We start from the raw sequence: 13,774 nt of genomic DNA, 5'->3' as shown, positions 1-13,774 counted from the left end.
TAATATATAACTATTATTTTTTTAAATGAAACTCTTACGATTGAATGTAAACTCTAGATTTTACGAGTTTATAATTAGATAACGATTCGACGTAAACTCTCGATTTTGACAACCTTGAATGGTACATTAACCTAATGTAATGTTATGTTATGCCTCAATTAGAGGAGGAAGAAGATCATGGGCCGAGAGCCCACAATCCGTATCAAGAATATGGGCAACTAACAATAAGGGGAACCATTTGGGCCCCATTTTGGACATCTCTACCTAGGGCTCCCAAATTTGTCGGATATCGGGAAAGCATATCGCATTGGGTAATTGCCACGTCATCAAGTGCAACATTTGCCACGTGTAATTTCCCAATGTTGGGTTAATACCTTAAGTTTGTTTTTGTGTTTGGGATCCATTTTGATCATCTGATGGGTTTTGGTTACTAACGCCAAAGTCTTTCACGTGATCAATTATTCATAATTACATGCATCACTCCATAGTCTCCACCTCAATCTAAACCCTACATCTTAGGCCTCCTCTCTTCTATCAAGGTTATTTAAAAATAATTTTGGATGAGAGTGAATTTTTGTTTGGTAAAAATTATGATAAAATAAAAAATATATATATTTTAAATATAATATATTTTAGTTAATGAACTAATATAACTAATAAAGATGTCTATCTTAATTGAAGCTTGTTGAATAATTCCTAAATGACATGTCCAATATATTTTTGTATCGTTGCGGTCTCTTTCTAACCACAAAATAATTAGTACTCTTATTGTGATTTTCATTACATGAGTAAAAATAGGGACAAAGAGCCATATAAATTTCATAAAGCTCCGACTATCGAGCATTTATTAAGGGCGGTCTTTTATCCACCCAGCGCTTAGGAACTTGTTGTATGAAGGCGGAATAGAGTTTCTTGTTGAAATTATGACTTTTGGTGTGGTCAATCTTCAAGTTCAATGATAGAATGCTTAAATAATCTCAATTCAAACAAAGTAAAAAATAATTATTAGAGATCCAAATAAAACAGTTGTTTTGTTGAATCATAACTAATTTAAAAATTGTTGAATACTTCAATTATTAAGATTGAAAGAAAATTTTACTTAATTATTTATAATTAATTATGCTTGATTTAAGAATTTCAATATTATTTATAATATATTATTTGGCTATTCATATGCATAGAGCCCACATGTTGCAAGGCCGCCTGCGCAACTATGAATGCACCACCATTCGTCTTTTTCCGCACATTTATGGCTAGTTTAATTATGATTATTCTTTATTAGTTAAACAATAAAATATTTATTTTATTATTTTACTTTATATTATTTGGCTTATTAGTATATTTTTTATTTTATTTAAACAACTTACAATCAAACTAGTCCTTGAGAGAGAGAGCGCGGGAGAGAGAACGTTATATTTATTTTCAATGCTTTCGTAAACTGCAATAATAAAGTGATCCGTAGAGAAAGATTAGTGTGTGAACTTGGATCGATCATCGCACCGGAAATAAAGAATCTGTAATATACAATCTGTAGCTAAACTCTTTGATTCATCCAGATTCCGTTCTGGTAAGTATAATATAGTATAGATTCTCTTTGGACTTTGATCGATAAACAAGTGAGGTTTCTATCTTTATAATCTCCTGAATTTGAAGAAACAAATCTAATCTCTCGTTTTGAAGTGATTTCTCAATTAGTATATGTGTTAATTAATAGTAATTGTTTAGAACAGGCGATAATTGATGATCATGGAGTCCCGTAATACATACGGTTATATGGATGAAGATCGTATGAATATTCCGTCATCTTCAGGTCTAGTTCGGCCGAAGGAAGCATTAACACAAGCCTCAGTGTTCGTTTCTCTCTCTCTCTCTCTCGATGTTTTAAGTTATTCTGTTTGCATGTGTAACTGATTTTCATTGAACAGGGCCGGGGAAGAAGAGTTGGCGGAGTTATTAGTTACTCGGAGCCAAAACGAAAGGTCATTAACGAAAACTGCCATTGATGAAGATGAAGATGAAGTAGCAACGTGGCTACACTCTCTTCCTTTGGATTATTGTTCAGATCTGTACTCTGATATAGTGTATCCGCAGCAGCCGTACGCCGCCGTCCTGGCAACGAGTTCAAAGGTTGTCTCCGATGCTCCGATAGCCGAATTCAATAATCCGATGCAGCCATCAGGGGAACGTCCGCCTATTCCTTCCTCTTGGCGACAAAAATTGGAAGTCTCAAGGCACAGAGGGAGGATCTGGAAGGAGGCAGGAACGTCAGGTTTGAACGAGCCGGTGAAAGAATTTAATGTATTTGAGTCCAGTAAGACGCATGCTGCCGCTGTGGCGACGAAATATAGGGCTCCAAGTGGCGGCATCCGCCGTAGGGTGAGAACATCAACTGTGGTGGCGACATCTTTAGCTGCTGCAGATATTATAGAGGCGAACGACTTGACCGGCTCGGGACCAAATGTGAGTGCAGCCGATTCCGATCCGGTGCTGCTGAGGCCGTCTATGATGGCGATGGATCTAAAGCGCAAGGGAAGACAAATCGAAGACTCGGATAATAGCGAGGCAAGTAAAACACAATTTCAATTTCTTCTATTACTTAATTAGTTTGACTGATTCAAACTGGCAGGTTATTGCCGCCCTTGAATCTCTTGATCTACAAAATAAAGCAAGTAGTAAATCATCATCATCTTCTTCCAAGAAATCTCGGTGTGCAGAGGTCCACAGTCTCTCAGAAAAGGTTTGTTCTTCTTTTAACTTCAAACTATAAGTATATTGCCTTCAAATAAATCTCTATCTCATTCAGAAACGTAGAGAAAGGATAAATGAGAGGATGAAGGTTCTACAAGAACTTATACCTCGAAGCAACAAGGTTATAAATTACTCTTTTACGATCTGGTTTCAAATTTTTGGTTCCAATTCTTCTATTAACATGTTCAAAACCCTTGAATTGTAGTTAGATAAAGCTTCTTTATTGGACGAGGCTATTGAGTATTTGAAATCACTTCAATTACAAGTGCAGGTATGTAAATGCTATTCATCTTCTGGTTTCCAAGATATGAAGTATTTCTTGCTGCATTCATTCACACCCACATATGACTTGTATGAACACAATCCGAAAATGCCATAGTCTCTAGTTCCTTAAAACTAACAGATTCACCACCTTTGCATACATTCTAGGACTGAGAACACAATCTGCGAGTTCAAGGTCATTTATGTACGAGAAAACTAACAGAGTAACGAGTGACAGTACCATATCTATATATGTCTTTAATAACATTAATCCATGATGCTTGCTTAATCCATATGGCCTTTTTTTATCAATCTAATCTGAGTGATATGAATATTATGCAGATCATGTCAATGGGGTATAGTATAGCCCCTATAATGTTTCCAGGAATTCAACAACTATACACACCAATGACGACGACGACTCCTCCATTGATGTCATTTCCTCAAGTTGTTCCTGGTTTGAATTTGCTAAATCCCGCTCAATTGGGTCCAAGTTTCCCTTTACCAGCAGCAGCCTTCCAAATTCCACCCAGGATGAACACCACCACTATGTCAGTTCACTCTCATCAACAACATTATGGTATTGGTCAGACACCAAATACATCAAGACCTGATCAGGTATTTGAGAATATTATATTTTTTATTCATTTATTTATTGTTAATGTACTTGGCTATAAGATTATGATTTTTTTTCTCATTGATTAGCCTAATTAAAATATTCTATAGGATCAGCAGACCAACACAAACAATGGGAAAGAATTTTGATCCTTAACAACAAATAAGCAACCAATCGGTAAGATAATAGAGATGTATCTATGTTCAAATTAATAAATATATTAACTGGTGAGTATGGTTTTTTTAGGATGTTCTGAATTTTTTTATTAAATAATATTCAATTCAAAAGAGCATACATATTAATTTATTTTAAATAATTAACCTGTTTTAATAAAACTTCCAAATTTAATTTATTTGTAGCAATTATAATTTTGATTTCATAATAAAAATTTTAAAACATTTCAAATAAAAGTTTATTATAATAACTTGTAAAGATTTTGAAAATAAAAGAAAAGATATTTAATTTATTAGTAATATTTCTTAATTATTTAATTTTTAATTTAAGAAAAAAAATTAGTTAAAGTTAATTCAAATAAAAAGTTATATATAAAAAAAATTATATTGTAAAATAACATTAGTAAAATCAAAACAACTAAACAAAAATTTAAATATGAAAAATTTATATGATTCAACATTTTTTTTTTAAAGTGTCTCCAAACATTTGTAACGTTTAAAGTAAGTTAAATAAATCAATTAAACAGTATGAAAATCTCAACCAAATATTGGTAATAATAGGAGAATACATGTAAGAGAAACTCTAATTAAAATATCTAATTAAAAAAATATCATCAAGGCAGTTGAGGAGGGTGAGAACGAAATTATAATAGACTAAATAAAATATCACACCAAACAAAAACACAACACTAAATTAAAAATGAGTGATAGAAAATAAAAATAAAATATCATTTATTGCTAAAATATGAAAGAAATAAGAAAAAATAAAAAGTTAAATGCTGAATAGTCCCTGAAGGTTTGGATATTAGACTATTTGGTCTCTAAACCAAAATAATAGAACCCGTTAGTCCCTGCCGTCCAAAACGGTTAGTCAAAAGCCTTTTGACTGTTAAATAATGACCATTTTGCCCTTACCTTTATTTAAAATTAAAAATAAATTAAATTAAAACTTAACCTAAATCTAATCGGGAAATTTGATCAAATGACCCTCAAAAGAGGGGTCATTCCCATTTTTAACCTCAAAAAATCAATTTTTATTTTTAACCTTTTTTTAAATTTTTTTCTATTTTTACCCTTACGAACCTTTTTTTTCTTTTTCTTTTTCTTCTTCCTTTTCCTTTTCCTTTTCATTTTCCCCCATTTCTCCTTCCCTTTTTCTCTTTTCTCCCCATCTCTTCCCCGGCGACTCCTCAGGCGACATTGCTCCAGCCCCAGTCAGCCATAGCCGTCGTCCCCCTATCTTCCCCGGCGACCTTGCTCTATCCCCAACCTCCGTTGCTCCTTAGAATCACAAACAGGCCGACTCCCGACGATCGCCAAGCCCCGGAGACGCTGAGCCCGACGTTCGCCCAGCATCACTGAGGTTAGTAATGCTTAGTTAGTTCTACTCTCCAATGATTTTTCCATTTTTTGCATGTTGAGTATGAAGTTTTAGGGTTTTAGGGTTTTAGTTTAGGATTTAATTAGGGTTTAAGGTTGAAATGCTTAGTTAGTTCTATTGTTTTGGTTTGAAATGCTTTGATCCGAGAAATGTAGTTTAATCTGAATGGTTTGTGAATGGGGCGTGGATCGTGGGGGTGAGGCGTGGGGTAGTGTGTGGGCGTGGGCGTGGGCGTGGGCGTGGGCGTGGGCGTGGGCGTGGGCGTGGGCGTGGACTTGGGCTTGGGCTTGGGCTTGGGCTTGGGCTTGGGCGTGGGCGTGGGCGTGGGCGTGGGCTTGGGTTGGGCGTGGAGCGTGGGTAGGGTGTGGATTTAATTGCAATTCAATTGCGTACCACGCAATATGTAAAATGAATTTAATAAATTTATTAATAAGCGGGGATAACTTAGTTGGGAGAGCGTTAGACTGAAGATCTGAAGGTTAGGTGTTTGATCCATCTTCACCGCAATTTTTTTTTCTATTGGAAATTTTAAACAAACAATGTAACATCCCTGGTAAAACAGAGTTGTTATGCTGTAATGGATTCCTTATCTAAAACTGCAGATATTGAGACTGGTGTTAGTGGGTGTATTAGTGAGGAAGAAGATGAAGAAGAAGAACAAATGGCTGTTTATTCCAAGACTTGTTGCAGGTCTCTGGTAAGAACTGATGGATCCACTGAAACAACTATGAACAGCAATAGCAACGTTCATGTTTTGGATGATGTGAAATTGTTTGAGACAAGAACTAAAGTAGTTAAGGAGAAAAAAATGTCTAAAAAACCTTCAAGGCCTCCTCGATCTTCAAAACCTTTCTCAATTGATGTTGCTGATCAGAAGCTAATCATAGAGATTTCTCAACTTATAATCTTGAAACGGGCTAGAGTTGAGAGAATCAAAGCACTCAAGGTTAAATCTGCCAAAGCTGCTTCAACATCGGTTAATGGCAATCTCTTTGCCATGATATGCACAATCCTCTTCTGTGTCGTCCTCATCTTCTAGGGTCTGTAAAATTGGTTGCTTTCCTTTCAATTTATTTCCTTCTTCAATATGTACTACATAAACAAAATCATCATACGTGATTATCCTTTTACTTCACAGGAGTTTCCTTTGGAAGAAGGATCGATACGACGACGCGCTTTCAGAGTTCTCGGGTATCGTCTGAAATTGTCAGTTATGAGTTGCCAATTCCACCACTAAATTATGACAGTATGAAACCCAAGGTTGAAGAAGATGCAGATGCTACAAGTTGTTTTATGTGTTTTAAATAGGGAGTGTATTTTTTTCTCATTTTGTTCATTGATTGTCCAGTCAAAATTGCAGTATATATTATTTCAAGCTCTCTTGGTGATCCATAATCTATTCTTGTGATGATAATAATTTGTTGGAGATTCCACTCCGACTAACATTTGAACTCTTTTAAACAGAGAGTCTTGTGCTTTAATTTATCGGAATATATAGATCCACAAATACAAATTCTAAGCAATTTTTTAAAAAAAAAGTAGAGAATACAAATGACAGTGAAATTGAAAACTGGATAAGAGTGTGCTTGCTCATTCATTCTTCTGCAGCACTGGCTGCACTTAGATCCACACTAATATCTAAGACCTGCAATGAACTAAATCAGAAGCAGAGTTTTAGTATAACCTACATTCTTTGCTAACTAACTACACTATTTTAAGAAATTAAACTTAACCAAGAACCATATTACTTGTATTATTTGAATTCAGAAAAGGAAAAAAAACACACTTGACATGTGCAGTTTTCATGCATCTTAATTATGGGATGCATAACAACTCTGTTTTACCAGGATGTCACATGGTTTGTTTAAAATTTTCAATAGAAAAAAAAAATCGGTGAATGTGGAACGAAGCTCTCCCAACTAAGCTATCCCCACTTATTAATAAATTTATTAAATTTCTTTTACATATTGCGTGGTACGCAATTGAATTGCAATTAAATCCACGCCCCACCCACGCCCAAGCCCACGCCCAAGACCACGTCCAAGCCCACGCCCAAGCCCACACACCACGCCCAAGCCCACGCCCAAGCCCACGCCCCACCCACACACTACCCCACGCCGCACAACACCCACGCCCCACCCCCACGATCCATGCCCCATTCACAAACCATTCAGATTAAACTACATTTCTCGGATCAAAGCATTTCAAACTAAAACAATAAAACTAACTAAGCATTTCAACCTTAAACCCTAACTAAAGCCTAAATCCTAAACTAAAACCCTAAAACCCTAAAACTTCATACTCAACATGCAAAAAACGGAAAAATTATTGGGGAGTAGAAATAACTAAGCATTACTAACCTCAGTAATGTTGGGCGAACGTCGGGCTCAGCGTCTCCAGGGCTTGGCGATCGTCGGGAGTCGGCCTGTTTGTGATTCTAGGGAGCAACGACAACTGGAGTTGGAGCAAGGTCGTCGGGGAAGATAGGGGTACGGCGGCTGTGGCTGGCTGGGGCTGGAGCAATGTCGCCTGAGGAGTCGCCGAGGAAGAGAGAGGCAGAAAAGAGAAAACGGGAAGGAGAAATGGGGAAAAGGAAAAGGAAGAAGAAGAAGAAGAAAAAAAGGACAAAGGTTAGTAAGGGTAAAAAGGGAATTTTTTTATAAAAAAGGTTAAAAATAAAATTTGATATTTTTGAGGTTAAATATGAGAATTCACCAATCTAATCTAATCTAACCTAAATCCATAGTCGAAGAGATCTCCCGTCGAAGCCAATCGAACCCCTTCTCCCAAATCGGGATTTAAAGACGAATCCACAGTGCAAGCGATTGACGACGACCTGGGCAACCTCGACTGGGCGACTGAGGCGAGCGACGGAATCCACAGTGGTGCAGGCGGCGAGCGAATGAACACATGGACGAAATCGAACAAATAACGACGTGCTTTACCCCCAAGCCAATTAAGTTCTTAGAGTTTACCCAGACGTTTACGATTGAGTTGCAGTGGAAAGAACGGAAGACGGTGGTATATGATGTCGATGGAGATAAAGTTAGCTTACTAGATTTGCACAATTGGGCTTATCAGCGATTATTAGTAAGTTCTTCAACACTTATTCGGTTTAGAACTGTAAGTGGGTTGAAAATAGTTAGTGACTGTGACTTACTAGATGTACTATTCATTGTTGAGGGGAAAGAATTTCTGAAAATATTGGTAGAGGAAGAAGTGTTGGTTCCTCTATGTTACATTTCATGTGTTGACATTGAGGTCAATGAACAAACTGATGGTGATTCTGTTCAGGATGATGCAAATGTGGGGCTAGATGAGGCTGTTGGGCAGGTGAATGTTGGACTGGATGAGGATATTGGGCTGGAAGATGGTGTTGGGCTGTAGGGTGGTGTTAGGATAGAAGAGGCTATTGGTGAGGAAACTGATAGTGAGGATGATGATGATTGTGGTGAGGAAACTGATAGTGGTGATGTTGGGCTGGAAGAAGGGGTTGTCACTGATAGTGAGGATGATGATTACATCTTCGGAGAGGAAGATGTAGAAGAAGATCTAGATGAGGAGGATGACAAGTGGTCTGATATCAGTAGTGGGATTGAGTCATCAATGCAGGAGAAAGATCGGGTTGAATTTCCAAAGAAGAGAAAGAGGACCGATGTGGATGGAGTTCCTTTTCATGTCAATGGTGATGAGGAAATTGAATTTGAAGTTGGGCACATGTTTGATGGGCAAGAAGAATTTAAGGCTGATTTGAAAGACTATAGCATCCAAGGTGGCTACAAGCTTAAGTTCTTGAAGAATGATCGTGCACGTGTGACAGTAGTATGTAGTAACGGTTGTCCCTGGCGAATTCATGCTTCAGAGGTTGGTGAACAGGTGACATTCACGGTGAAAACTTTAAAGAAAGAACACACATGCTTAAGATTGAGTAACAATAAGACAACAACTTCTAAATGGATTACTACTCAACTTGGGGACTTACTTGAAGCTAATCCTGATCTGGATAATGCAACAATGAGAGCATTCTTGGATAAGTGGGGAGTGGAACCTCAAATTTGAAAGATGCAGCGGGCTAGAAGAATGGCCAGGGAAAAATACTAGGGCAGTTTTCAAGAGTCCTATGGAAAATTGCACACATATTGTACTTTACTTTTAGAATTGAACCCTAGGAGCACGGTTAAGCTACAAGCAATGGACAGTCAGGACCCGGACGAGAAGAAGAGATTCTGGAGAGTATTTGTGTGTCTAAATGCAAACAAAGAAGAATTCCTAAATGGTTGTAGACCTTGGATTGGAATTGACGGATGCAATTTGAATGGCCCATTTGGAGGGACTTTGCTGGCTGCAGTTGCACTTGATGGGAACAACAAGGACCTTCGAGTTAGATGTTAGTTTTTGGGTAGTGGTGAAGGCTCTTCTTTTTGGGGTTTTGTGTAGTGGTGAAGGCTCTTCTTTTTGGGTTTTTGGCACTTGTGGGTACAACTGTTAGTTTTTGGGTTGGGTCTTCATTCCCCCTTCACTTGCAAAACATGCATACTGTAATGGAATTAGTCCCACTTCTGATTGATCTCTTTCAAACTAATAGACCATGCTTTATAATTAATTGCTGAACATAATCCTTAGGTCACTTAGACATAAACCATAACAGATCATGCTTTATAATTAATTGCTGAAATAGAATGTCACATACAATCCTTAGGTCACTTAGACATAAACCATAACAGACCATGCTTTATAATTAATTTCTGAAATAGAATGTCACGTACAATCCTTAGGTCACTTAGACATAAACCATAACAGACCATACTTTATAATTAATTGCTGAAATAGAATGTCACATACAATTCTTAGGTCACTTAGACATAAACCATAACACTTAAATAGATAATTGTCGATTACATTGTGAAATAAACACATAGAACTATAAATACATTGCAAACTATCAAAACCATGGTGATTTCCTTCCTTGTTGTCACCATTTTCTCCTTAGCTTTCACATCGACTTCCAATGACATGTTCACGATCTTAAATCTCTCTAATTCTTTCTCCAGGTTAGCTACCTTCAACTGCTTCCCTTCAACAAAGTGTTCATCTTGGTTTCTTGAATCCGACCTAAGGGTCATAGGAATTGCAGATTCTTTGGACGCGCACCATCCTAGCCATGAACAACTATTGTATACACAGCTATAGTACAACTTACCTTTATTTTTCTCACTTTCCGATATCTTCACAGCAGCTCTTTTTTTGGGGAAAACAGCTTAGTGCGATTTCATTAAAAAAACCCAAAGTAGGGAAAAAAAATACAAAAGCTTAAGATCAAATCTAGACAATTTTTAGATTTGACAATGAAACAATAATTGAATTACAGACAATAACAATAATCAATTAGCGTCTAGAATATTAATAACAAAACAAAATTAATAATTAATTTTGATTTAAAATGATCATAATTAATTAAAAAATTTAATTAAAAAATTTTAAAAATTATTTATAAATATTAAAAAATAAAAATAGATTTATAAGTTACATTTTAATTATTAAAATAAAAAAAAATAAAAAAAATTATATTAATAAATTAAAAACAATAATATTTAAATTACAATTAATATTATAATTAAATATGACTTTTAATAAATATATTTGATAAAAAATACATTTTTCTTTATTTAAGTTTATAAAAATATTTAATTATTAATAATAAAAAAATAAAAATAAAAAATAATCAATTAGAAAATTAAATATTAGTTTAAAAATAATATTTGTATATTAAAAACTGAAAAATAATATATATTATATGATAAATTTAAAATATAAAAATAAATAATTATTTTTATCTTTCATATATATATATTATATTTAAAAAACATATAATACAGTGTATTTTAAATATAAATATATTAAAAATGAGGAATATTTTTTTTTGTTGAAAAATAAAATAAACAAATATTTTAGTTATTGTGTTTTCTAACATTACATATTATAACTAATATTTTTTATATAAAATATGTGTTCTGTTTAAAAATATATTAAAAAAATTTAATAAATATATTTATAAAAACATTTAATAAATTAAAAAGAGATATATTAAGTTTAAATAATAATATTTTTATAAGAAAATTTATTATTATAAAATAAAAATATTTTTTTATTTTTTTATTTATTATTATTTCAAAATTTTATTTAATTAAAGTTTTTTTTATATTATAAAGGTTTCTCAATATTATTAAACAATGTTTTCTGTTTTTTCATATTACATAAAGAAATATGTGAGCAAATTTTTAAAAAATATATATATTTATACTAAAAAAAGTTAATTAATTTTTAAAATAAAATAAAATTATATTATAATTTGTATTTTAATATTTGTGAAATATAAATTAATAACATTATATTTATTTTTGATAATTAATTTTGATTTAAAAGGTTAATAATTAATTAAAAACATTAATTATAAAATTGAAAAAATAAATTTATAAGTTATAAATAATAATTTATTAATAAATTAAAACAATTATATTTAAATTAACAAAAAAATCCTTAATTACAATAAGTTTTAAAATTATTTAATTATTAATAAAAAAATGACATTATATATATATTTATTATAAATTCATGAAATATGATTTTAAAAATAATATTTATATATTAAAAAGTGAAAAGTAATATATATTATATGATATATTTAAAATATATTAAAAAGTGAAAAGTAATATTTTTATCTTTTGATATATATTATATATATATATATATATATATAATAAAATGTAAATTAAATATAAATATTAAAAATGAGGAATAATTTTTTTTGTTAAAAATAAAATAAACAAATATTATAGTTATTATGTTTATTAACATTACATATTATTAACTAATTATTTTTTATAAAAATATGTGTTTTATTTTAAAATATTTTTTAATTTGAAAATTTTAAATCTAAAATACTGTTTTTAAATATAAATATGTATATATTTATATTAAAATATTTAATGAATTTAAGTAATAAATTTATAATAAAATTTAATGAACTAATAAAACTAAATATATTTAGTTTAAATAATATTTTTATAATCAATTTATTTTTAAAAAAATTGTATCATAAAATAAAATTTATGTATTGATATTAAATAAATTTTATAATTTTATTAATTAATTTTTATATTATATATTTTTATTTTTATTATTATTTCAAATTTTAACTAATTAAAGTTGTTTTTTAATACTATTTATAATTATTAATTAAAAAATTATACTTATTTTATTATAATTTAATATTGTTTTTAGTTAAATTAAAATAACATTAAATTATTTTTATTAGATAGTGATAGTGTGTTGAATTAGTGTTTCACCGATAGATAAAAAAATATTTTATTTTATTTTAATTTTTTTTTATTAATTTTCATTTAAAATTTTATTAATTCTTATTAAAAATATATATTTATTAATAATATATAATATTAATAAAATCTTCAAAAATATATAAACATATATATCTAATTAAAATTAATTAGATATATATGTTTATATTAAAATATTAATATAATTTTCAAAAATATATATTTATAATAAAATTAATTTATTTTTAAAATATAATTATATTATAATTTGTATTTTAATATTTTTTGAAATATAAATTAATAATGTATATATTTTTTAGTAAACATATTTTAAATTAAATTACAAATTCAAAGATTAATTTAAATAATAAAAACATATTTAATTATGAAAATATTATTTAAATAAATATTTTAAGAGTAATTTTATTATTTTAAGAAATTGAAATAATTGTTATTATTTAAAAAATTGAAATAATAATTATTATTTAAAAGTAATAAAAAAATATATAAAAAAATTGAAATAATAATTAATATTTAAAAAAAATTATAAATTTTATAAATTTTATTTATATAATAATTTTATTAATAAAATTTTAATATTTAAAAAATATATTTTTAATAATAACCATAATTTCAATAAATGATATATATAAAAGTTACAAAATAAAATATAAAATTTAGATCAATAGATTATTTAATTACAAAATAAAAAAATAGTAATATATTATTCAATAATATAAATGTTCTTTAACAAGAATTATATGTTTAATATTTAAATTTAAAATATAGTAATGTTTTATTGTAATATGCTTTTATAATAAGAAATAAGTATTTAATTTATTTTAAATCTAATATGAAACTTTAAAAAAAATTTATTAATATTAAACTAACTAATAATTTTATTTTAAATTTTATTATTTTTTATATATAAAAGTGAAGTTAATATATGTACTCATATTATATTCAGAATAATCAACTTCTAGGTGAAACTATAGTATAAATTTTTAGAGAAATTAGAGAGTGAAAAATAATTCTGCTCTCTATTATATATTTCCCTTTAAAAATATATATATAATTTTATTAGAACTTTAATATATATATATATATAAATTTTTTAAAATATTCATAATAAATATAACTTTTTTTTAAATAAATTTGATATATAATTATATTATTTAGAGTGAAAATATGATAGAAGTGGTTAAAAAACGAGTTAAATATTAACATTTTTTAATTTATATTATCAAAATCATATATTCCT

General features: G+C 30.3%; 1 protein-coding gene across 1 annotated transcript; it reads left to right on the top strand.

Annotated features, from left to right (window-relative positions):
- Positions 1-1,746: 1,746 nt before the first annotated feature.
- On the top strand, positions 1,747-2,767 carry LOC124916306 (transcription factor PIF1-like). The gene is made up of 3 exons (XM_047457031.1): positions 1,747-1,850; positions 1,926-2,562; positions 2,627-2,767. Exons 1-3 carry the CDS (start codon positions 1,747-1,749, stop codon positions 2,765-2,767), a joined length of 882 nt encoding a protein of 293 aa, XP_047312987.1.
- The last annotated feature ends 11,007 nt before the right edge of the window (positions 2,768-13,774 follow it).

Source organism: Impatiens glandulifera, chromosome 9 (genome assembly GCF_907164915.1).
Source record: "Impatiens glandulifera chromosome 9, dImpGla2.1, whole genome shotgun sequence".
In the NCBI taxonomy this organism is placed as follows: Eukaryota; Viridiplantae; Streptophyta; class Magnoliopsida; order Ericales; family Balsaminaceae; genus Impatiens; species Impatiens glandulifera.
Note: the sequence above shows the minus strand (reverse complement) of the source record. Positions and strands in the feature narration are given on the sequence as shown.